Genomic DNA, 25,713 nt, shown 5'->3' with positions numbered 1-25,713 from the left:
GAGCTCAGCCTATATACTAAGAGACAGCATTACAGCAAAAGCTATGGCAGTTATACAGAAACTGCCTGTTGTGGTCCAGTGGGAGTGGGAAGGGAGAACAACTTTGTCTTTGTACCTTCTAACCTAGTGCTTCCCTGTGTCCGAGGCCAGGCCAGAACAAGAGCAGCAGCTGTGCCACTGCTGACAGACGTTCACCTTCCTGGGAACAGATTATATAGAAAAGACCCAGACCTAGATCTGGAAGGACAGACAGCAAAGAGCTAGCACAGTAGGTAGGAAAGAGAAGAAAACACTTTTTTCAGAGCATAGATTTGACCTGATTATTTTATCCTAGTTCTATAAGCAGAATTTGATTTTATTAAAGCAAAAAATCTAAACCTCAAGCTTTATTGAAACTATAAACTGCTTGGTGTTTTTAAGGTTTAAGTATAGATAAAAAGGGATCAAAGAAATGATTGGAGTAGTCAGAGATAGATACCATATAAGGGAATTTTCCAGGCTGAATGTAGCCATGGGGCATTGCTGTGATGAACGTGGGTTCTTTCTTTGATAAAGCTAGTGAATATTACAGAGGCCATAGCTGTCAGTCTTACCAAATGTGTGTGCTGTGCTCGCAGGTGTTGTCCTGCTTAGTACAGATTGCCTCAGTCCGAAGATCCCTATTTAACAACGCTGAGAGGGCCAAGTTTCTCTCTCATCTTGTTGATGGTGTTAAACGGATACTGGAAAATCCACAGGTAAGATTTCTGAGAATATATACACTGAATTAATATATGGCTGGCTGCAGAAGTCTGAAGGAAGTTCATTAAGGGCTATAAATGGCAAAAATCCCTGGAAGCAGCTTAGTCTGCACCTCCAAAGATAAATGGGTAGTTGTGGGGAGGATTTGCTCCAAAGAGGAGCTTGGGCTATGTAACTCCAGAATACAGTAATCAGGAGGAGAGGTCATCAGATACAAGCCAGCAAAGATGGAGCCATTGTGTGTATGGGGGCGGGGGCAGAGCTCCCTTGAGAAATTAAGAATCTAAAGGTTGCTTTTGGTTCTCAGTGTTTAACATTGATATGAGTGACCTAGGCTTCTTTAGGTTGGAAGCGAAATACTTAGTTCCAAAAGTACATCCCATAATTTGATGGCTTTAATTTTTTTCCCTTTAAATACCACTTTTCTTCCATTATTCTCTATAGTTGGAAAAGAGAAAATTCTAAAGTGGTGGGTTTTTAAATATACTTAACTTTGTCCCTCTCTTTAAAAATGCCTCTATTCATTCAGCAAACTGTATTGAGACTTACCATGTGCCAGGATTGTGTAAGTGAATAAAACCAAGTTTCTGTCCTGATCATTAGTAGAGACTAATATTCGTAAGGAAATACAAATATACTGATAATTTACATTTCATAATAGTGGACATAATTATTTACTAGTATATAATAGACATCTAATAGTTGTGATACAACATGAAACATTTGTTCAGCTTTTGTTGATTAAAAAGAACTAAGGTGCTTCATTAGCAATCATTTCAACATATGTGAAATGAAATTAATTAGCTTCCCTTTGATCTATGGGAAGCAAATATATCTGAGATGACCAGAGCTTTTAAAAGTAACATTTTACTTGTTTCCAAGCCTTCTGTGACTGTGTTCTAAATCATGATTATTTGCAGCCCAGAAGCTAAAAAATGCCCTTCCCCTTGCTGCACCAAACACATGTCATTCTTGGAGTGTGGTGATCACATTTTCCATTTTATTTTCTTCCTATGCCATTGCCAGAGTTTATCAGACCCAAACAATTACCATGAGTTCTGCAGACTACTGGCTCGGTTAAAGAGTAACTACCAACTGGGAGAACTGGTAAAAGTGGAAAACTACCCTGATGTTATCCGGTTGATAGCCAACTTCACAGTGACCAGCCTACAGGTTTGTCTCTGATCACTGGTCTTTCTCTTTAATTATTGGGATCTCTTCTCTTGTGTAATAATTTTAACCCTATAAAAACATTTTTGGAGTTGGAGTATAGCTTGGTGATTAAGCATTTCCCTAACATGTATGAGATTCTGATTTCAATCTTCAGAATTACAGGAAGAAAAAAGAGTATTTTATACCTATAACATACCCTGCAAAGTAGTTACTATTATAGACTATTTACATTCATGGGTGTAAGGAAAAGGGTTGGAGTTCTAGTTCAGTGGTAAAACACTTGTCTCATATTTGTGAGACTGTGTTTGCTCTCAGCACCACAAAAAACACAGTTCAGTAACTTTGGTTGGAGAAACATATAGAAATTAGAAGGACAGTAATTAAAATTGAGAAGGACTGAGGACATGACTCAGTAGAAGAGTGTTTACCTACCAAACTTAAAGCCCCAGGTTATATCCAGGACTAAGAGAAGCCTTTATTATTCCTCTGGAAAGCAGAAGATAAAACAGGGATCTAGACTGAAGAACGAGAGAAAATAGATGCCCCCCTCCTTGCTCCCTCGCTCCCTCGCTCACTCTTCATGTAGCAGCACTTTAAAGGTCTCTTGCTGTGTGACTTACATTGTACAGCGTTCATCTGAGAGCTTGAGTCTCTTCCCTGTGATTTCTGGCTCACTAGTTTCAGAGTGGGACTTTGCCTTCTCATAATTTCTTAGAAACTAACCAGCAATTTTCCTGCATTCTGGTGTCTCAGACCCACTTTTATGCATCTTTCCTGTCATCTGGATTTATATAGCCAGCACTGAAGCACCTTATTTCTCACTAAACTCTTGAATCTGAAATACTAGTGTATTCATTACTGTTTTGCTGGTGTGATAAAATACCATGACTAAAAGCAACTTAGAGAATGAAGAGTTTACTTGGTTTGTGGTTTTAGAAGGCTGAGTCTATAATGGACCATACATGGTGGTACTTGTCTTTAATCCCAGCACCTAGGAGGCAGAGGCAGGTGAATCCCTATGAGTCTCATCTGTGTAGTGAGTTCCAGGTCATCCAGAACTAGATAATGTGACCTTGTCTCAAAAGAAACCAATACAAAGAGTCCATGGTGGTAGAGGCAAGCAGCAAGGGACAAGCATGGTGGCAGGATCAGGAAGCGGATAGGTCACATCTTCAGTAGCAGGAACAAGGATAAGAGAGCGAACTTGGGCAAAGCTATGAACTCTGACAACCCTGCTCCTTTAACAGATTCCCTCCAACAAGACTGCACCTAAATCTTCCCACACAGCACTGCCAACTGGTGACCAAGTGTTTAAATGCCCAGGCTCATAGGAGACATGTATTAAACCACCATAGCTAGTGTCTATCCAGTTTAAATCAAAGAGTTAATTGGCATACACAGATGGGAACCCCTAAAACCTTAACTTTGTTATTCTTTGTGTCAGATGGCCTGGGATTTTATGCACAGAAATGAAAATCATGCCTGTGTTCTTTTGTTGATCTTAGCACTGGGAATTTGCCCCAAATAGTGTGCACTATCTCCTGAGCCTATGGCAGCGGCTGGCAGCCTCTGTGCCATATGTCAAAGCCACAGAGCCCCATATGCTGGAAACATATACTCCTGAGGTCACCAAAGCCTATATCACATCCCGTTTGGAATCTGTGCACATCATTCTGAGGTAAGGAAATATATTACCACTACATACCCTTACCAACAGACTTGTGTCATAGTTACTAGAAATGAAGTCTCAAAGGGAGAGGTGTATCAGCACTGTGTTTGCCAACAGTCTTTGTCTTTCCTTCTGATACCTTGTTCATGTCCTTTTGTATCAATAGCCACAGCAGTGTCTCATGTGCTTACCCTTGCCACTGATAACTCTTCAAAGGTGAGGACTGTTTATAGGACACAGGAAGTAAAATATAGAATGTCCAAGTATGGAATTTAGTGAGACTTCCTAAAGAAATAGATAAATGAGATTACAAGGAAGGTCAAATCGTAACTGACTCTAATTTCAGAGATTGTAAAAAGATGCAGTTCTAGCAAGCTTATCATTGATTTGTCATGTTAGTATATAGGCTCCCATCTGCTTTGACTGCTAAATGGACCAGAAACCCATAATTAAAGAAATGTCAGACTGTGGCTTGAGAGATGGCTCAGTAGTTAAGAGCACTGACTGCTCTTCCCAAGGACCTATACCCGTGTAACAGCTCACAACAGTCTATAACTCCAGTTCCTGGGAATTTAACACCCTCACATAGACATAGGTGCAGGCAAAACACTAATGCCCATAAAATAAAGACAATTAAATCACTTTAAAAAAGAGAATTGCCAGGCCTTTTAAGACATGTCGTATATTAAATCAGATCACCTTTCTTTAGGGACTGTTCTCATATCCTTTCATTGCATATCTCATAATATACTGGGACTACAATGTTTGGATTTATTTGTTGGTTTGTGATATTTTATTGTTTGGCATTTTTTATTGTGGTTTGGGGGGTTGTTTTTATTTTATCCTTTATTTGTTCACAGTCAAGAAGGACATTGGGTTGTCTTTAGTGTATGGTTGATGTATGTTTTTGTGTCTATGTGTCTGTTTCTTCTTCCGACATGTCATCCCAGGGGCCAAGCTCCCATCATCAGGCTTGGCATCAAATGCCTTTATCTGCTGAGTCATCTTACAGGCCCAAATTTTTTATTTATGACTTGAGTCATTTCAAAATAGGAGCATTCATGAAGTTCACTGGAAAGCCTTTGTCTAGTCATTTGACTTCCAGGAGGCAATGCTGGGGGGTGGAGAAATATTGCAGAGAATCTAGACCCACTAAGCCAGTTTTAATAGCTATATACGCTTGGGCATGTTCCTGCATTTCCTTTTTTTTATAAACAAATAGTAATAAGATTCCCTTGTGTCTTAGGAGAGTGAATACAACTTAGCACTGTATGTAGCATGTGGAGAACATCCAGCTGTTGGCTGCGGCTGCTTCTGGCATTGCCATGCTACAGCAGAACAGTAGAGATCTCACCATAGGGCAAAGTGGTATAAAAAAGCTAAGGAAGAGTAGATAAGGCAAGACCTGGTGCAGAGCCACAATTCAGAAACCAGAAGTGAGAAGCTAAACCACCAGTTTGGTTCCAAAGTATACATGGCAAAATTGGGTATAAACAAGACTATTGAGTAAGCTTTGTTAAGTAAAGAATCGTACTTCATATGATTATTCTTACAGTTACATGTTTTCTATATAGCAGGATTGAACTTGATGACACATGGAATTCATCTAAATTTTTGCATTGCTGGGAGAAACATACTGCCTTCCTCATGAAAGTTTTTAATTCCCTAAACCTAATTGGTCATAACTTCAATTACAGGAATATGTGTTTAGAGTCTCCCAAGTATACAGTAATCAGAAAGATTGGCTAGGAAGACCTAGGGTAGTTCAGCAGTAGAATACGTGCCTGACATGCACCAAATTCAATCCCAGCACCACAAAAACAAAATTTAAAAAAAAAAAAAAAAGGGAAAAGAGGTTACTCTTTTTTTTTTTTAAGATTTATTTATTTATGTATATGAGTACACTATAGCTGTCAGACACACCAGAAGAGGGCATCAGATCTCATTATAGATGGTTGTGAGCCACCATGTGGTTGTTGGGAATTGAACTCAGGACCTCTGGAAGAGCAGTCAGTGCTCTTAACCACTGAGCCACCTCTCCAGCCCCAAGAAGTTACTCTTTATGGGCCTTCAAGATGAATCAGAAATACCTGTCTCTAACCCTGGTTGACAACCCGTCGATTCCCAGGACCCACTTGGTAAAAGAAAAGAACTGATTTCTATAGCTTGTCCTCAGATCTACATATGCATACTTTAGCATGCATGCATACACAGTAATAGTTAAAAAATGTAATTTTAAAAGAATTTAAAATAAGCTGGATGGTAATGGTGTACACCTTTAATCCTAGTACCCAGGAGACAGAGGCAGGTTGATCTCTATTTCAAGGCCAGCCTGGTCTACAGAGCAAGTTCTAGGATAGAGAAACCCTGTCACAGAAGGAAAAAAAAAATAAATTTAATTAAATAAAAGAAGGAAAACACAAGAGTTCAGAAGGGTTAGAAACATAAGACTGCCGGGTTCAATATCAGACAAATACAAAGAAATTGAGAAGATTCAGGCTCAACAAACTATCTGGTACTGGGACAAAGATATCTGTCATAAATCTTTTTAAATATCTTCCCTTGGGTAAAATTAATGTTGCTCCTCTATGGTTAAGGAGAAAGTGCTGCTGTATCAAGGAAATTAAAGAGAGCTGCCTTCTTTCTTGGGAGTAGGGATGGCCTGGAGGATCCCCTGGAGGATACAGGTCTGGTCCAGCAACAGTTGGACCAGCTGTCCACCATCGGGCGGTGTGAGTATGAGAAGACATGCGCGCTCCTTGTGCAGCTGTTTGACCAGTCGGCCCAGTCCTACCAAGAATTGCTGCAGAGTGCCAGCGCCAGCCCAATGGACATTGCAGTGCAAGAGGGTGAGTACAGTGTGCAGGGAGCACAGAGGTACTGTCAGTCCTCTTCCCTCTCGATGCCTCGCTTTGCTCCCCTGCCAACAAAAGGATTTATTACGTGCTATTACCTCCATACAAAGAGTGAATGAATGAATGACAATACCACAGAGTGCTAGGGCAGAATAAGTAAGGAAGCTCGTTATCTGATCACTTTCCCTCTTGGTGTCATCAATCTTACCAGAGTAAAGTGGTAGCCATCTTCTATCAGAAAAGTAAGATTTACTAAAGGAATCTCAAGGTCAAGGAGCCTTCTAGTAAGAAGTGTCTTTACAACAGTGGCAAGGGGACAGTCACTAAAGCGTCTTTTACCTACTCTAGGACGACTGACGTGGTTGGTCTACATCATTGGAGCTGTGATTGGTGGCCGAGTGTCTTTTGCCAGCACTGATGAGCAAGATGCAATGGATGGTGAGCTTGTCTGTCGGTAAGTGTGCCCTGTGGAAGCCTTTCGTTCTACCTGACTACTCAGCACCCATTAGGTCTACTGACGCTTCCCATCAACTCCAGGAAACCTTTAGCAGCTCTATGCCCATGAGGACGTGGACCTGCTGTTCTAGTTAGCTCTCTTTTATGCATGCAGTAAGAACTCTGCCCGTGACTTAGACTAAAATCATTTTAGCAGTAATCAGCAGGGAAATGTTGTATCTGGAATTAGGAAGGCAAATGAGAGGGTAATCATTGATCTGTTCAGGACAAGTGTCTCAGAGTTAGACAGTGTGGGCTGTATTTGCAATGCTGACCCATCTAAGAGGAAGCTGGTTCCTTGGTATCATAAAAGTTAAATTGCAGCACTCCTATAGCCTGTCACAGCCCTTTGCCATACCCTTGATGACCCACAGGCTTTCGCATTGTATTGTATCTGTAGTTCTCCTTTCATTAGAAAAAAGGAACCACTGAGTATTAAAAGTTACTGAAAGTTTTCTAAGTTAAAGTGGGGAGGATGAGGTAAGTAGATCTCTGAATTCAAGGCCAGTCTGTGTGCTCTACATATTGAGCTCTAGGCCACCCAAGGCTATATAATGAAATTTTGTGTCTATAAATAAATAAAAATAAAAGTAAATATCATTTTACTATAGTAACAAACCCATTACATGCAAACACAAATCTCAAGAATACCATCTCTACATCAGTGTGTGGTGATACCATCCACCCTGCAGCTTCTAGAAAGCTGCTGTACTGTAAGAGGTGAGAAGAAGGGGACAGAATATGGCTGTGTGTTTTAAAATGATTATAGAGCCCTACAGAGAGCTGCCACCATTAAACGTTGAACTTTTCACATATCCTTCCTAGGAAGGACACTTATACAGCATTGGTTCCTAGATACTCACTCTATAAATCTGAGTTCTGAAAAATTCTCATTTGTGTCTTTCTACCTCATTTGGTTATTAGATGCTCTTTTGCCTTTTCTGTGGCAAAAGTATACATAGTATTGTCCCGCTAGCCATTGCTAAAGCTAGTGAACAAGGATGCTCTAAGAATGAAATCAGAGTCCCTTTCTGATACCACATATGTGTCATAATAAATGCAGTTTAGACAGCTCTCATGAGCTGTCCTCTTGGGTGTTGCAACACAGTAAGTGAATCTAACGTACTCATATGTCACAAGTAGTTGCTGTCTTCATTCTGTAAAATGCTAATTAATTCAGCTATAAAAATGTCATTTTTACTTATTCAACTTTGACCACATCCTTGTTTGGCAGAGAAGGGTACAAAGCAAAAGATTGAAGTCACTGGTAGTGTATCTTCTATTTGTCCCTGGAAGTGGTTTCTGCCCGTGACCTTTTTGCCATGTCTCCCTTTCTTTCAAGACTCTGTGAAAAAGGAAGATTAAGAAGCAATGGGCTAGCCCAATCCCATTCATCTGCATAGATGAATTTCAATGCAGAAGGTCATTCCATCCACAATCTCATAGGAGTTCCAGAAAAAAAAAAAATGATTCCCTTTATATTGGTTTTTAACCACTGTTTCTTAGCAGTAGAGACCTTGTTTCCTCGCCAACATTTAGTGCTTGCAGAAGAGGCAATTCCCAAAGTGAGGGATAAAGACGTGTTTGATTTTGAGCTAACTTAACATCGTTTACAGTGCCCAAGATACCTTGCTGTTGAGAGAATCATTGCTTCTCTTCTTCCAGGGTGCTCCAGCTTATGAACTTGACAGATTCCCGCTTGGCTCAGGCTGGTAATGAGAAGCTCGAATTGGCCATGCTGAGTTTTTTTGAGCAGTTTCGTAAGATCTACATTGGGGACCAGGTGCAGAAATCCTCAAAGGTAACAGACTCACACCTCTGTTTCTCTCTTCTCAGATGTAGAGTTGCTGGTAGAGGGGAGCAGTTGATCACAGTTACAATAAGGGTCCAGATTTTCAGTACTGGATAGTCCAAATGTTTTCAGAATAATCAGTGCATGGGGCCTGTTTCTCTAGTGCTCCGTATGCTTAGCAAATGGCCAGTCGGAACATCTGTTGTACTCCCCCAAATTGGCAGTTCTTAGTCTCTATACATGAATGGGTGTAGAGAACAGCCGGTGGTTTTGGCAGTGTTTGGAGAATTTCAGGATTGAAGGGGGCCAATAAGAGAACACAGCCTCCATCTAGAACTTAGGCCACTGAAGCTAGCCTGTCCTTCAGTACAACTTCCCAGGACTGTCCGACATCTTACACCCTGGGTGTGGACATCTTTTAGAGAGTTCGGGTTTGTGTGGGCTCTGATCTGTGTCTTCTGATTCTTTTCTCTTACTTTGCATGACACCAGCTGTACCGCCGACTCTCAGAAGTTCTGGGGCTGAATGATGAGACGATGGTGCTGAGTGTCTTCATAGGAAAAGTGTAAGTGTTGCGGCTTGCCATCAGCAAGAGGTCCTGCTGTCCTGTTGCAGCTGAGCAGTGACCCAGGCACTGGGCTGCCACTGCCTTACTATTCCAGCCTTGATCGTTTGCGTCAGAGAATTGTGCATTTGAGTGTGTGACACGCTGTGCTTAGATATGGCCCGGCCCCAGAGCATTCCAGGCTTGTATAGAATTTTGCCGAATCCTCTCTTTAGCCTCTGGAATCACAGTTCAAATCATGTCACGGCACTATCAAAATGGAGCTGCTCCCGGGTGATTGGTGTTTGTCCTTTCACTCTTGACCATTGAGCTGTCTGGGATGCCCAAAGTAGGCATTTGTTTTCTGGTGCTGACTTCCATTAGGAATGCCTGCCCCATACCCATGGGGAAAGCCTCACTCTCATGGGCTTACTGTTTTCAGGAAACATCATTTCCTCCAGGAGTCTTGAGTCTCCAAAATTTGCTCCTGCTATTTGAATGTCTTCAAAGTCAATGCTCCTAATTGGCCCTTTTTCTGTTTTTGTTTTTGTTGTTTTTTAAGTTATGTCCCTTGGTTACATTTTCCTCTTTAGGAGCTCAATTTATCAAAGTACACACTAGGAGTCAAATATTGATAACCCAGGGCTGTGTGCAAAGTACCATTTTGCTTCCTTGCAACTGTCCCAAGCCTAAACACTGATATCCATGAGCTGGTTAATAATTTAAAATGGAAAAAGCAAAGGGGGTCTAAAGGACTCTGCCAGCCAAGAATCCAGAAGCAAGGGCTACTAGAGTTCTGCAGCTGACAGTGGATGGTGCAGGTGCAGAGTTGCATACGTCCGCATGTTATCACTGCCGCAGAAATCTCTTACCCTTGCTGCAGAAATCAGCCCTGGAGTGCCCCAGAATTCCAAGGGCCTGGGTATGGGCCAGTGTAGCTTTGGAACCAAGTAGTGAAGATTATCTGAAGGATAATTTTTCTAGTCAACCAAATGTAAGTACAGAGATTTTATACCCTTTTTTTTTTCCTGTGGTCGTGATGTCTGTGAATTGGTGATGCAGATGTGTGGTGACTTGATTGATGAATTTCTTCTTTCTCCCTCAAGGAAATCAAACACATCAAAAATCTCTCTCTTCTTTTTTCTTTGTGTCCTTCAGCATCACCAACTTGAAGTACTGGGGTCGTTGTGAGCCAATCACCTCCAAGACACTGCAGCTTCTCAACGACCTCTCCATTGGATATCCTTTAAACTAGACCCTGAGCGACTCAGAAACTTGTATGGCTTCCTGCTTGTGTATACTCAGGTGTCTTCTGTTTTCCTGGCCAAAGACGATATTTACACAGAATCTAGAATAATTCTAAGTCCCTAAAAGTGAGGCACCACACAATATAATAGTTAACCCTGACTGGTCCTAAGATTTATAAATTAATACTAGGGACCCAGAATATAGCTCGCTGGTACGGTCTCTAACTAAGCCTTTAGCATCTGCAGTGGGAAGAGCCTTGTGGCTCCTCGGTGTAAGCACCCTGACACGGCTTGCTGTCCTTGATCTGAACAACGTCTGCTCTAAAGTTTGCATTGCTCCGCAATTGGGAGCCAGCAAGTACAGGAACCACAAAACAATTTCTTAAGCAACCTTTTCTAACTTCTAAAAAAACTGTTTATAGCTAGAACCTTTCAGAGTAAGAGAGGAGTCTACTCACAATGCACAGTGGATACTCAGGCAAGGCTTTAAAGCATAAAGTCTCTCTTGAAGTCCCTGTCAGGAGGAGCTACCGTGGGATAATCTGATTCTAAGGGGAAATTGCTATGGTACTGATTTTCTTAAAAGTAGCAGTTTTAAGACTGAACCCCCCAGTGAACTAGATTGTTGGGGGGAGGGCGGCAATGGGGGGAGGATGGGGAGGGGAACACCCATAAAGAAGGGGAGGGGGATGTTTGCCCGGAAACCGGGAAAGGGAATAACACTCGAAATGTATATAAGAAATACTCAAGTTAATTAAAAAAAAAAAAAAAAAAGTAGCAGTTTGACATGGGCGTTGTTCTCTTACGAGACACTAACAAACACTCCTTATTGGGCAGTACTGTGCTCATGTGGCTTAGAAAATAAAACATCTAGGGAAAGTGTCCTTACTCTGGACCATTCTTAGTTTGTGCCACACTTTCCTTGACTGTGACCCTTTGTCTTTACATACAGTAGTGTAAGGAAGCTAGTGAAGCTTAGCGCTGTACAGTTCATGCTGAACAATCACACGGTGAGTGATCCCAGCCTCTCTCCGTCGGTTCTCCGGCCACCCACCATACTTCCTCAGCACTGCAAACCAAGTGTTTCAGTTGAGGCCCTGGGTCCTGCATCTCTGCCAGATTACACTCCTATCACAGAGCTGCTTTGGGGGTCAGGATGCCTGAGCCATATTAAGGTCACCTACTGCTGTATATACCTGGGATAAAACGGTAATAACAGCCACAGTAACTTTAAAAAGTGAAGCATACATGTATCCTTAAAGAATGGCCATGGGGCTAGCGTGCAAGGGCTCAGTAATTCTGAAATTACTGACTTGCGTTCTACCTCTTAACCCATGTTTTTACCTTTTTAACTTGTTTTCTTTTTTTTAATAGAGCGAGCACTTTTCATTTTTGGGTATTAACAATCAGTCCAACCTGACAGACATGCGGTGTCGGACTACCTTCTACACAGCACTTGGGCGTCTCCTCATGGTGGATTTAGGTACTGCAATAAACCCTAGAGGCTCAAGATGTAATCTGGCCCGTACGAAATTTTTATCTCAGGACAGAGAGTAGAGAAATAGGGCGAGTCTTCTTGATTGTTTCCACAGTGACCAAAAACATCTGAAATAACATCCCCTCCCCTTTCATTAAAAAAAAAAAAACAAAAAAAAACAAAAAAAAAAAAACATTAAACTGCCATGCTTGATAATATAGAGTAACAATTTGCAACCAAGTTTTTAACTTGATATGCCATATCTTTAAAATTCTCTTTAAGCTGAATACAGTAGTGTGAAGCTATTATTCCTTTGTTTGGAAGACTGAGGCAAGAAGGCTGTGGTTTTGAGACCAACCAAAGAAATATAGTGAGATCTTTGTCTAAAATAGTTTTTCAAATATAAAATTCTCTCTCTGACTACAGTATCCATAAAATAAGAGAAGTATTGAGGTTTTTATTGGCCAGAACTGCCTCCACCCCACACTAATGAGCAACCCACCTGACCCAGTCAACAAAGGTTTAATTATGTAGGTCTCCAGGGCATATGAACAGGGAAGGTTAGTCACCTAAGTAGCACTGGGGGTTCAACTAGTCATTGTTGCTCCGTGGTGGTTGTCATTGCGGTTTTGAGTTGTTTTAATTTAATCCTACTAAAATGACAGGACACCTTCTAGGTTTATGAAAGACTAAAGAAAGTGCATGTGAGTAAAGCTTCCAGAAGCGTCTCACCTAGTTCTAATGCAGTAGTCTTGGTCCTTTCTCACTGAGTACAAAATAAACAGCAAGTAGTGCCTTGTGCATATGCATGTCTCAGCGAACATTTGACCTGAATGACTACTAACGCCCTTTGGCATAGTTAACGGAACCTGTGGGTTACCTTGTGGCCTCCTCCTCTTTTACCCAACTTCTTTCTCAAGCATTCCCAGCTTGGATTTGTTGGCATCAGAGTCACACTCAGGGTCATTTCCCTTGCAGGAGAGGATGAAGATCAGTATGAACAATTCATGCTCCCACTAACAGCAGCGTTTGAGGCTGTGGCCCAGATGTTCAGCACTAACAGTTTCAATGAACAAGAGGCAAAGGTGAGTCCTCCACCCATGAACTAGTTGGCTTCTGGCTAAAGGCAGTCCCTGGTAAATGAAGAATTAGGTAGCTGCCAAAAGGGTGCAGCTTTTCTACAAACTAGTTGACATCTGAGTCTCTGGGGCTCTTGAAGCCTTCATATTAAAGTGGATCTTTATCTGTGTCTAGAGATTGTTATGTACATTTTAGATGTGTTAACGTGAAGTAACAGTTCTCTTACTGTCTTTTGAATCACTGCTGTATCTTGAACGGTGTCCCATTTTTTTTTATGTGTTTTCTACCTTTGTTTTCATGTTTTTCTTCGAGTTACTCAATTCTTTGCAGCTTTTTCTTATTGTAAAGCTATAAAACTAGGCATTTTATTCCAAAAGTATTTCTGCATGTGAATGTTTTTAGTTTGAAAGTAAACTTTGTCATCTTTACTGTTTGACATGTACAGTGTTAGGTGCTTTTCCATGTCATGAAATGGATTTTCTTTTTTCTCTTTTTAATTGCAGAAAATGTTTTTCACATCATGTATTTTGATCACAATGTCCCTTCCCCCAGCTTCTTCCAGATTTTTCCTACCTGCCCCCCCAACTCAAAACACATTTTCAAAACCCATAAATTTTGGTACATGGCATTTTCATTATTATTGAGTTCTTTGCGATTCCTTATTTCTGTGAGATTTCTTTTGAGGAGCCTAGGAATTATGGCTCTGTCAAACCACTTACTAGAACACTGGAAGCCCCTGGGTTCAAACCCCACACTACAATGAAACAAACAGACCAAAAAAAAAAAAAAAAAAACACACATTATTCTTTAAATTTCCATATTCTACATGTCAAGTTTTAAGTTAGTTTTTTCATTCTTGAGTTCTGGCTTTCAAAACTGTCATTCGATTGTTACTCTTCCATGTTTACTTTGTATACACGCTCACCTGATTGTAGATACCGTATCAAATCCAGAAGACCTGAGGATGTCGGCATTGGTAGTGGCCCTGTGGCAGTACTTAGGAAACAGCACATTTGCTCAATGGGTGGACACTCGACCAAGCCTAACAACCTACATCCAATCTCCATTACCCACACAGTGAGGGAAGAGGACCAACTCCTTCAAGTTGTCTTTTGACATACACTGTAACATATCTGTGAGCACAAATGTGTGTATACACACAAACAAATGTTTAAAAACTTTTTTTTAATTGCGAAAGATGGAAAACTAAGAGACTTCACAGCAAGGTAGTCAGAGAGCAGTACCATTCTGTACAGCTTTCTCAACTTTATGCTTATGTTGGAGTCCGAGTCATTCAAAGGGGGCAAGTAGTTAAGAGCATCAGTGAATGCCAGCTCTTTTCCATCATCTTAGTCCATTCAAAGCAAGTAATAAGACTACCTAAAGAAACCACATTGGCAATGAGCTGCAGTGGTCACCCATTATTTCTGTCATGGCCCATGTCCCCAATCTTTTAGGTTGTTATATCTTAGGCTAGAAAGTATCAGCTCAGATACTTTGCTTAAAGAAGACTACTGTTCATAGAGTAATACAGCCTCTTCAGTTAAACAAGTCATCCTCAAATTCCCAGGCATTCTAATGATAATATAATTGGGTTTTCTATTTGTTTTTTTGGTGTTTTGTTTTGTTTTGATCTGTTGATTTGTTTTTGTTGTTGTTGTTTTGGGTTTTGTTTTGTTTTGTTTTCAAGACAGGGCTTCTCAGGTATCCCTGGCTGCTCTAGAACTTTTTCTGTAGACCAGGCAGGTCTTGATATCACAAAAATTTGTCTGCCTCTGTCTCCAGGTCAAAGGACCTGTGATCAAAGGTGTTTGCCACTACTACCCAGCTTATATAGGTTTTTAAATAGTCATCTTATTAATCAGGATGCCCAAGTAAAAATTCTATTGAGAAAGAAACTATTGGATTTAATAGCTCAAGAAAGAGAGAGAGAGAGTATATGGTCTGTTGTTGCAGGTCTATGGTGTATGCTACAGAGTATATGTGGAAGCAGGAGACAGCTGTGTGTAGTCAGGTCTCTTCTACCTTTAGATGGTTCAGGGATCAAATTCAGGTTACCAGCTTGCAAAGAAAGCACACTGGGCCATCTTACAAGTATCAGATCTGGCATCTGGATAGAAGTTTCATGCCCTACTCTGAGAAGCAACATGACCATGGAAAAGTTACTAGGCCTCTTCTGCAAATGGAAAATGTAATGTATAAACAGCTCTGAGGTTTGACACATCAGTCTTATTTCCAGGTAGCCAGGGTACAAGGGAAGTTAAAATGATACTGCCTTTCTCTTCTTGGTAGAGTCTACACTTAGGATAAAGAACTCGGGATGTAAGCCTCTTCTGCCTTTATATGAGTTTTTTCCCCCCTTGCCTTTGGTACAACTGAGTTATTTTGCTTTCCTGATCTTTATATATCTCTTTAATGTCTTAAAATTTACCGTGCTGAAGAGTCTTTTTTTTTTTTTTAACATACATGAGGCCGTGGGTTCAAGCTCTAGCATAGAGAACAAAATAGCTTAACTTCATTTTTGCAGTAGTGAGCATAGACCATACTATTATTCTAAGTGTTGGGTGTATATCCCTTATCTGAAATGCTTGGGCCAGAAGAGATGTTTGGGATTTCAGATTTTTTTTAACAGATTTTGGCATATTTGCATATATATAATGAGATATTTTGAGGATGGGACTCAAGTCTAATTACAAAATCCAGTTGTGTTACACGTACACTTTATGCACTTGGCCTGAAGGTAATGTTTTGCATTTACTATTAGTCATGAAGACTTTTATTCTTTTGCAGTGCAGGGGTCTTAGGGATCAGAGCACTGACCTGTCTCCTACCCCAGTGATTCTGTGTAAGACCAGTTTCATAATGTAAGGTTTTCTACTTACTGGGCATACTAAAAATTAATTTGAGATTATTACAATGTGGGATTATTAAATCAGGTAAAGTGCTTTTCTCACACGTGTGAGGCCCTCAGGATTGCCCCTGCAATATATTATAGAGAATTTTGGATTTCAGATTTTGTTCCAATAAATCTTCAGCCTGCACATCAAGTTTCCAAAACTAATTTCTCAGGTGAAAAGATTCATTCTAGCATTAAGAAATAGATTCATAATATTGGGGGAGGGGTGTTTTTCAAGCTGTGAAAGAGTCTGATTGCAATTGCTTGGAATTCCTGTCAGAGGGTTATAATTGAGGTGTTTCTTCTGTTTCTACATCCTGCTACAGAGAACTCTGGTTGGCCTAGTGAGAGACCTGAGAGGGATAGCTTTTGCCTTCAATGCCAAGACCAGTTTCATGATGCTCTTCGAATGGATGTATCCTAACTCAGACTGGAAACGTATTGCACAGACCATAGCTGGAGTGTGGCTATATGATAGGAGAGGAAGGAGAAGGGGGAGGCAGGTTGGTGGCTCAAGAAGATGGTTACCCAAAAGGTCTACTGTCTCCGAGGAGCCCACTTCAGGGCACTCATGACACAACCCTGCCCTCTGGTTAGTACATAAAGCTCTTTCCCAGTTTCTCATCTGGGTTCCAGATAAACATTGCTAGGGAACCAAGTTCAGTGTAGAATTGCTGCTCGTGAATTTTACTGTGTGTGGAAAAGCCACACATGGTGGTGCAAGCCTTTAGTCCCAGAACTCAGGAGGTAGACACAGGAGGGAGGAACCTTAACTTGGAGGCCAGCCTGGTCTACAGCAGGCTGTGTACATCAAGTTCCAGGATAGCCATGGCTGTACAGAAAAACCCTGTCTTGAAAAAAAAAAAAAAAAAAGAAGAAGAAGAAGAAAAGAAAAGAAAAAAGCCAGACATGGTCTCCTGTGCCATTAACTATAAAAAGCTGTGTAGAGCTAGGAAGAAAGTCTTAACTTTACAACCTTGTATCTGTCATCAAAATCTGAGTATCTGAGTACCTTTTTCTCCTGTAGTTCCTCCAGCATAAAAGAAATAGTTGATCTCCTGTCATACAAGTGGTAAAGTATAAATAAAAATTTGAAATACACTGTGTTCTTAAAAATAAAGGCACTGAGAATCGAAATGTATTCCTTAAGTCTAACAAAAAGACAGACATTGCTCACATAGAAAAATATCCCAGGTTAGTAAGCACAACAGAAAAATAAAGAGCTATAGATGAGCACTAAAAACTTAAAATCTGTGACGTCCAGATTCAGAATTTGTTCCTTAGCACCTCCTTTATAGATATCCCTCCTACATGCCAATTCTCCAGCGGGCAATTGAGCTCTGGTACCATGACCCAGCCTGTACTACACCTGTGCTCAAGCTGATGGCTGAATTAGTTCATAACAGGTAAGCATGATGGTAGGTGCTCTGCTACTCGAGAACCCCTAAGGTCAGTCACTTTCTTAAATGCACTACTATCAAATGTGCAAACTTGTAAAAGTATATGTGTTCTTGTTATTTGAAAAATATTCCCAGCCACACAAAGCTATTGCTATCTGCAGGAAATAAATCACCAAGAGGACTCAGGAGATCTTGTTTTATTTGTTTGTTGTAGAGAGGGAAGCAGGATGTTTGTTTTGAGATAGAGTCTCAGTAGCCCAAGTTGAGCCTGAAACTCCTGAACTTCATCCCTCCTCCTGGGTTCTAGGATTACAGGAATGTACCAACATGCCTGATTTTTGCAATGCTTAGAATCAAACCAGGGCTTCCTGCATGCTAGAAAACACTCCTAACCCAGGTAAATCTCCAACCCAAGGTGGCTATTCCCCCCCCCCCCCCCCCCCCCCCCCGCTGCCCTTCGTAAGATGTCAATTCTTAATAAGAAGTAATCTTGGCAGCCCAAATTGGTTTTTGGTTTGGGGGGGTGGTTTTTTGGTTGGTTAGTTGGTTGGGGTTTTTTTTGTTTTTTGTTTGGTTGGTTGGTTGGTTTTCAGCCTTTGCTGTTCTAAAACTCACTCTGTAGACCAGGATGGCCTCAAACTAATGCAGATCCACCTGCCTCTGCCTCCCAAGCACTGGAACTAAAGGTGTGTGTTAACAGCACCCCACTTCACCCCACAAACACACCCTGGCCAAGAGTGGTGTTTGCTTTCTTCCTCTGCCCAAACATACATAAATTGATACTTGGGTATGGTGCTGGCCATTTTGTATTTCAGAGTAGGGATTTACAAGGAAAGATACACTGTTTTAAAGTACCTGTAGTTTGTGAGAATTTATTTTCAATTATGAGTGCAGGTGCCAGCTGAGGTGAGAGAGGCATTGACTTCCTCTAAAACTGTGATATAATTAATTACATGTGGTTGTGAGCCACATAACAGAGGTGCTGGCAACCAAACATGGATCCTCAAAGACAAGGTTTCTCTGTGTAGCCTTGGCTGTCCTGGAACTCAATCAGTAGACTACCCTCCTGACTCTGCCTTCTGAGTGCTAGAACTAAAGGCTTGTGCCAATACCACCCAGCTTAAATCTTTTCTCAGTAAAGGTTTATTAATTTAAGTGAGCAGATGGCCCACTTATGATCCTAATACTCAGGAGGCTAAGGCAGGAGGATTGTTTCAGGGTAACCCAGGCTACAGAGCGAGATTGTGTCTCAAAACAACAGAAGGCTAAGGGAGAATGAAGTGCTTGCTGTACAAATGTGAGGATCAGAGTTTGTATTCCCAGCACCCACATAAAAGTTTAAGTATGGCTATATAGATTCATAGTCCATACACTGAAAGAAGAAAGATAAGCAAATTCTTACAGTGTGCTGGCCAATCAGTGTAGGAGACACTGTCTCCAAATATAGTGGGAAAGCCAGGAATGTTTTTAGTCAGAGCACTTAGTCTTTAGTCAGAGCACTTAATGGGTTAGGCACGGGGATCTCTGAGTTTGAGGCCAGCCAGGACTACATAGTGAGACCCTGTCTCAGAAAAAAAGAGTTGTAGAGCAGTGTAAGAAGACCCTAGCCTTTGGTCTCCATATACATAGGCAAGCACACATGTGTACATATGCATATACCGCTTGCTTGCATGTGAGAGAGAGAGAGAGAGAGAGAGAGAGAAAGAGAGAAAGAGAGAGAGAGAGATGTTTATTAGCCTAACTGTAGCTAGATTAAAAAAGATTGACCCTTTTTCAAGGTAATAAAATTTTCAATACACCTAATTTTAGATTGTTTTACTTTTTAGGATTAAAAGAAAAAACAGTGCCTTAGCTCTGCCGTTGTGGGTATGGTTATCAATTTTTTTATGACACTCTTTTTTTCCATTTTTAGATTTTTTTTGAGACAGGCTTTCTTTGTATAGCCCTGGTTGTCTTCACACTGTAGACCAGGCTGTCCTCAGTCTACCTGCCTCTGCCTCCTGAGCGATGCAGTTAAATGTGTATCACCACCATTGAGCTTTTAAAGGAAAGCCCTGCCAGCAACCATGGCCTCTTGAGTAAATTTCACTCAAGGCCTGCCCCCCTTGTTTGTTTATTTGTTTGGGTTTTAGTTTTTCAAGGAAGGGTTTCTGTGTGTAGCCCTGGTTGTCCTGGAGCTCTCTCTGTAGCCTTAAAACTACTATAGTGATGAAGTGTGTAATACTCAGAGGGGCCATAACTCCCCAGGAGGCCTATATTCAAGAGCTATTAATTTATAAAATAGTATCTGAGAGCACCCAGTCTTTGTCAAGCAACTTGTTAGCTGTTTTTACAGAGTCTCTACCCTCAACTGATGTAGCCCTGTAAGAAAGACACTAAAAATGAGTTGAGTATATGTTGAGCAAGTAGATTGCGGGAAATTTGAGGTGAGGTTGGGCTTTAATAAGTACCAAGCCAGCCTGGGGTGCAACATCAGACCCTATGCTCCCCAAAAGTAAAGTACAGAAAGAATTTTAGCAGTGTTAAGTATTGTTTTTAAAAAAGTTAAAAAAAAAAATTGAAAGGAGTTGGAGGGAGGGTCAAGGAAAACCTTTCAGAGAAACTGATATATGGCAGGGATATGAATGACAAAGATTCGGTGGGACTCCAGGTAAAAATTGTGAGCAGATAATGCTCCTTTAACATCCTAAGATACTCTCAACTTGCTGGAACTGAAGGCAGAGCATTGCCTCTGTGACAGGATCCTGGTGAGCAAGCACAGCTCATAGAGGAAGTCAGATTCATGGGCAAAGGTGCCAGTCAGTGCTCAGAGCCTTGGTACAGGGGTACCAAGTAGTACTGAAGAGCAGGCATTTTTTTCTCAGTACAGTAGGAAGGTACTAAGCATTTTATGCACCTTTGTCCATGATTTGGTTCCATCATTTAAGGTTATTCTTGCTACCTGCCATGTAAAGACTAGACTGTAGTGAGTGAGAGTGGAACAGGGAACACACAGAGAAAGTGAGTGACTTTAGGGCTTATTCAAGAAGACATCTTGAATGGCAGCAGGATGTCACAAAGGACCTCTGGAGGCCTTAATGGTCCAGATGACATTTGCTCCAAAATTAGGTAGCTAAAACACATATTCTGACTTTAAGAACAGTCAGGAACCAAAACAAAGATTATTAACATTTATCCTTCCCCGTCTGATATTTGAGTGTTAGAGCAATCCAGAACTCTTTGTATTCTTTGCAAGTGGTGGACTAGAGAGATGGCTCAGAGGTTAAGAGCACTGACTGCTCTTTCAGAGGTCCTGAGTTCGATTCCCAGCAACTACATGATGGCTCACAGCCATCTGTAATGGGATTTGGCGCCCTCTTCCGGTGTGTCTGAAGACAATGACAGTGTACTCATATACATAAATAAATCTTAGAAAGAAAGGAAGGAAGGAGGGAAGGAAGGAAGAAGAAAAGAAAGAAAGTGGTAACAAGAAGCCAGGCTGTCAGTGGTGGTGCATAACATTAATTCCAGGACTCAGGAGGCAGAGACAGGCCTGGTCTACAAAGCAAGTTCCAAGACAGCCAGGGTTAGACAGAGAAACTCTGTTTCAAAAAGTAAACAAACAAAAAACAGTGGTTTTTGCCAGGCATAATGGCACATTGCTTTTAATACCTACTAAGGAAGTAGAGACAGGCAAATCACTATGAGTTCAAGACCACCTTGGTCTACTGAGTGAGTTCCGGGAGAGTTACATACTGAGACCATATCTCAAAAGAGGGAGAGGGAGAGAGAATAGTGCTCACCCCTCCTTCTCTTGCCACCAAGCCTGTGAATATATGACTGGTAGAAGCTATACAAGAAACAAAACTGGAGAATTTAAAACCTTTAGTTTTATCTACTGTCTGTTGTTTTCTTTGGTTTGACTTGGTTGTATTTTAATGTTTTCATTGTTTGAGAAGCAGAGCTTGAACCTAAATTGTTGGGCTTTAAACAAATCCTATCTTGAAGAGAAAAAGAAAGAAGCAATATCAGGCAGGCTGTAGTGACACACACTTTAATCCCAGTTCTCAGGAGGCAGAGGCAAGCACATCTCTTTGAGTTTGAGGCCAGCCTGGTCTACAGTTCCAGGATAACCAGGGCTACACAGAGAAACCCTGTTTGGAAAAAAATAAGTAAATAAATGAATGAATGAGTAAATAAATGGGGGGGACAGCATCATTGAATAAAAAGTGTGGTTCTTTCTTCAGTGGAGTAAGCAGTTTGCAGCCGTAGTTTTCGGTCACCCATTGAGTACCGATGAGAACATAGAGGATCCTGATCTCCTAAGAAATACTTTGACTTGTTGTCTTTCTGTATTTTCTGCTCAGATCTCAGCGACTCCAATTTGATGTTTCATCTCCCAATGGTATCTTACTTTTCCGAGAAACCAGCAAGATGATAACAATGTATGGTAGGTGCTTTAGAGAGATAAATGCCCCTGGAAGTGAGTCCAACAGTGTGTGGTCTCGGGTTAGATTAACAATAGCCAGGACAGCATTTCCATGGGTTCCTGTGTTCCTTATTCATAAGTATTAGGCCACCAGATGTCACCAAAGAGCTGCTGAAATGTATATTGTATATGCCTTTGGAATCAGAACGTTAGGATGACTTTAAAATTATGAATACTGGATGTAGTGTCAAATGCCTTTAATCTCAACACTTGGAACTCAGGGCAGACCTCTGTGAGTTCAAGGGCAGACAGAACTACATAGTAAGACCCTATTTCCAAAAAAAAAAAAAGAAGTGCTATAAATACAGTTGTATACATAGTTCTTATATGTTTTTGCAGGCAATCGTATCTTGACACTAGGAGAGGTGCCAAAGGATCAGGTCTATGCTTTGAAGCTCAAGGGTATCTCCATCTGCTTCTCCATGCTGAAGGCTGCCCTCAGTGGGAGCTACGTCAATTTTGGAGTCTTCCGTCTCTATGGAGATGATGCCTTGGAAAATGCCCTACAGACCTTCATTAAACTGCTCCTCTCTATTCCTCACAGTGACCTCCTGGTAAGCCCCATTGGCAGCTTCACGCTTGGAGTGTGTTCATTTTATTTTCTGCCTGTGACTATGATTTAATGTTTTCCTAAGGAACTACAACTTCACACCTTTAATCCCAACACTTAGGAGGAAGAGGAAGGGAGATCTCTTGAGTTCAAGAACAGCCTGGTCAACAGCAAGGTCCAGGCCAACCAGGGCTGTATAGAGAGATCGTGTCTCAAACAAACAAGAAACTACAACCTCATTCTTTTCTGCTATAACGAAGTCTTTTGTTTTCTCAACTGAAAGAACTATTTTGCTAATGACCTCCCTCCCTACCAAATGATCCAGCTGATCTTCTTCCTTCTTCTCTGCCCAGGATTATCCCAAGCTCAGCCAGTCTTATTATTCACTACTGGAAGTCCTGACCCAGGACCATATGAACTTCATTGCAAGCCTGGAACCTCATGTCATCATGTACATCCTCTCTTCTATCTCTGAAGGACTCACTGCACTTGGTAAGCACCTAGGCTATCTGGTCTGTGCCACAGTTACCCTTTCCATAGTATAATAGGGTGAGTACAGAGGGATACATAAGCTCCAGGTCACAAGAAGATGGTGTCACAGGAAGTCCATGAGGGTTTCAGGAACAGCAAGCACTAGCATAGGCAAAAGAAAACCAGGAAATCTATCTGGCCTGTGCAGAAGGGTTTTAGAGGAATAAAATCAAGCTGAAATAAGCAGGCATAATGCAAATCAGGCAAAATCCCCTTTGGCACATTAAGAGTTTGATACTTTCCTGAGCATAATAGAGGCTATGGAAGTATATACCTTCCTAGACCTTATTGTCTTAGTGTCTTGTCACCCACTTCAATGTTTAGGCTAAATAGTCCTGATTCAAAGAACTTTTGAATTATCAACTGTGAATTATCCATGCCTCACTGCCACTTCTATGATACATCCATACTTCTCTCTAGGATAAAGCCATATAAAAGGGTAGTCTAGCCCCAAGGTATCAGACCTTGCCTTGGGAGGCCCCTGTGCATTGCCCAGGTTCCTTGGGAGAATTAGAAGTGGCTTATGTTTTTTAAGTAGTCTTCCCCTAGCCTTTCCTAGTCAGCATGTGCTACTGTGTCCCTTGGTGAAAAGTACACATAAGCTGTGACTCTCCCAGGATGCTTTAGAGATGGAGACCAGCCAGTACATAGCTTGTTCTCCCCAAGGCAGGTACTCTCAGGCCGTATAAAACTGTCTTTGACAATGTCCTCCTCCACCAGTAACTCAGGCTCTGAGTTCTACAGCTCTGTCTGTTTCTAGTCTCATTATCTCTCCAGGTTAGTGTCTGTGTTGCCAGAAGCTACACTTAACTCTCAGAATTCTCAAGAACATTTATTAGAACCAGTATTTGGAAAGCATTTAGCAAAATATTTGGCACAAATAAAGCACTTGTAGAATGGGAACTTTTTTTAATGAAACAAAATGCATTAAGCCAATAATTTAATATTCATATTCTACTTTAAACTCCAGTTTTAAATTGGGCCTTATGTATACTCAATGACTGAGGACCCAGGCTAACTGAGTACCCATATGGGATTGCAGCCAATATTAATCGGTTTGCCCAGATCAGCAGCTCTCCTGCATCTTTTTTCCAGACACCATGGTATGCACAGGCTGCTGTTCCTGCCTGGACCATATTGTGACGTATCTCTTCAAACAGTTGTCACGGAGCACCAAGAAAAGGACAGCACCCCTGAACCGGGAGAGTGACTGCTTTCTGCATATCATGCAGCAACATCCAGCCATGATCCAGCAGGTAAGGAGTCTGAGGGCTAATTGTCGGTGGTGTGTCCCACCATGGGTCAGTGTCTTCCAGAGAGGGAAGGCCAGAGGGAAGGCCAAAATAAGTCACATCTCACTGTGCTCATGTTCTTAAAATGGCAGTGGATTTTTAATGATCTAGATCTGAAAAACATCTGAAATGAGCTCATCCTATCTCAGGAGCACTCTGTCTTCCATGAAAACTGCACTTCTCTATCACTGCTGGGAAATGGAGTCTGAGTTAATCATATCTAGCTTTCTTAGGGCTAGCTTCTTTTTTTGCAAAGTAGGAACACAGAGCTAGGGATGTGGCAGCACTTGCTGGGTTGCACAAAGGCCCTAGGTTCAATCCTCAACACCGACAGAGAATGTAGAGCAAAATTTAAAAGTTTTTAAAAGAAATAAACAGGAGGATACTACTTGTAAATAACATTTTATCATAAAAGTTAAAAGAAAAAAATGAAGCTTCCTTCGTGGTTTTTCTAGTTCACCTTGCACAGAAAAGACCTCTCATTGTAGGTAGCCAAAGCAGATCACGGTCTTCTTGCTCCTAGATGCTGTCCACGGTGCTGAACATCATCATCTTTGAAGATTGTAGGAATCAGTGGTCTATGTCTCGACCCCTGCTTGGCTTAATATTACTTAATGAAAAGGTAAGCAAGGACCAGAAGGATATCTGGTACTTACAACCAATCCTGACAGCCTAAGTTTTAAGTTTGTTGGGGTTTTTTTGGGGGGGAGGGAGGGTTGGATTTTTTTTTAAATATTTTCTTTATTCTTTTTATGTCTGGGTGTTTTGTCTGCATGTGTGTACCTGGTACTCTTGGAAGCCAAAAGAAGACATGTATTCCCCTGGAACTGGAATTACAGGTGGTTGTGAGCTGCCGTGTGGGTGCTGGAAGTAAACAGAGGTCCTCTAGAAGAACAGCCAGTGCTCTTAGAACAGAAGAACAGCTCAATGCTGAACTGTCTCACCAGCTGCCACTCCTCAAGAGAGTGTGTGTACTTTAATCCCAGCATTCAGGAGGCAGAGGCAGGATGATCTCTCTGAATTCAAGGCTAGCCTCGTCTATATAGCAAGTCCAGGACAGCCAGGTAGTAAGACTCTTGCTCAGAAAGAAAAAGGGTCTGAAGAACTGCCTCAGTGATTAAGTCTGTTAGCTATTCTCCCAGAGGGACCAAATTTTAATTCCCGGCCCCACATCAGACATCACTCAACCATCCTTAACTCCACTTCCAAGGAATCTAACACATCTCTGTCATTTGAGGGCCTTAAACACAAACACATACAGAAAATACTAGAGTAAAATCTCTGAAGACAAAAAGCAAAGGTAGGCAAAGCCAGAGGCTCATGAAGTAATATGTATTCACATGGCACTGTGAAACACCTACCACCATCTAGCAAGCAGTTAGGGGAAGGCATCAACTAAATATGTCCACTTCCTGTTAAAGTACACTGTCTGTACACAGTCAGGTTTGGTGGCCAGCATGTGGGAGGTGAAGGCAGGATGATCAAAAGATTAAGATCATCCAC

General features: G+C 41.3%; 1 protein-coding gene across 7 annotated transcripts in view; it reads left to right on the top strand.

The window, feature by feature from the left end:
- Xpo7 (exportin 7) overlaps window positions 1-25,713 on the top strand; it is an 85,990-nt gene that overhangs the window by 56,938 nt on the left and 3,339 nt on the right. For 6 of the 7 annotated variants that reach the window (NM_001108386.2, XM_087586196.1, XM_087586198.1 and 3 more), the window contains 18 exon segments: window positions 618-737; window positions 1,768-1,914; window positions 3,420-3,592; window positions 6,239-6,432; window positions 6,787-6,892; window positions 8,599-8,734; window positions 9,217-9,290; window positions 10,428-10,508; window positions 11,463-11,526; window positions 11,891-11,999; window positions 12,972-13,078; window positions 16,296-16,384; window positions 17,268-17,375; window positions 21,716-21,798; window positions 22,177-22,391; window positions 22,741-22,879; window positions 24,014-24,174; window positions 24,734-24,832. In NM_001108386.2, coding sequence (NP_001101856.2) covers window positions 618-737; window positions 1,768-1,914; window positions 3,420-3,592; window positions 6,239-6,432; window positions 6,787-6,892; window positions 8,599-8,734; window positions 9,217-9,290; window positions 10,428-10,508; window positions 11,463-11,526; window positions 11,891-11,999; window positions 12,972-13,078; window positions 16,296-16,384; window positions 17,268-17,375; window positions 21,716-21,798; window positions 22,177-22,391; window positions 22,741-22,879; window positions 24,014-24,174; window positions 24,734-24,832 — 2,205 coding nt within the window. 7 annotated transcript variants of the gene reach the window in all.

Source organism: Rattus norvegicus, chromosome 15 (assembly GCF_021556685.1).
Source record: "Rattus norvegicus strain SHRSP/BbbUtx chromosome 15, alternate assembly SHRSP_T2T, whole genome shotgun sequence".
In the NCBI taxonomy this organism is placed as follows: domain Eukaryota; kingdom Metazoa; phylum Chordata; class Mammalia; order Rodentia; family Muridae; genus Rattus; species Rattus norvegicus.
Note: the sequence above shows the minus strand (reverse complement) of the source record. Positions and strands in the feature narration are given on the sequence as shown.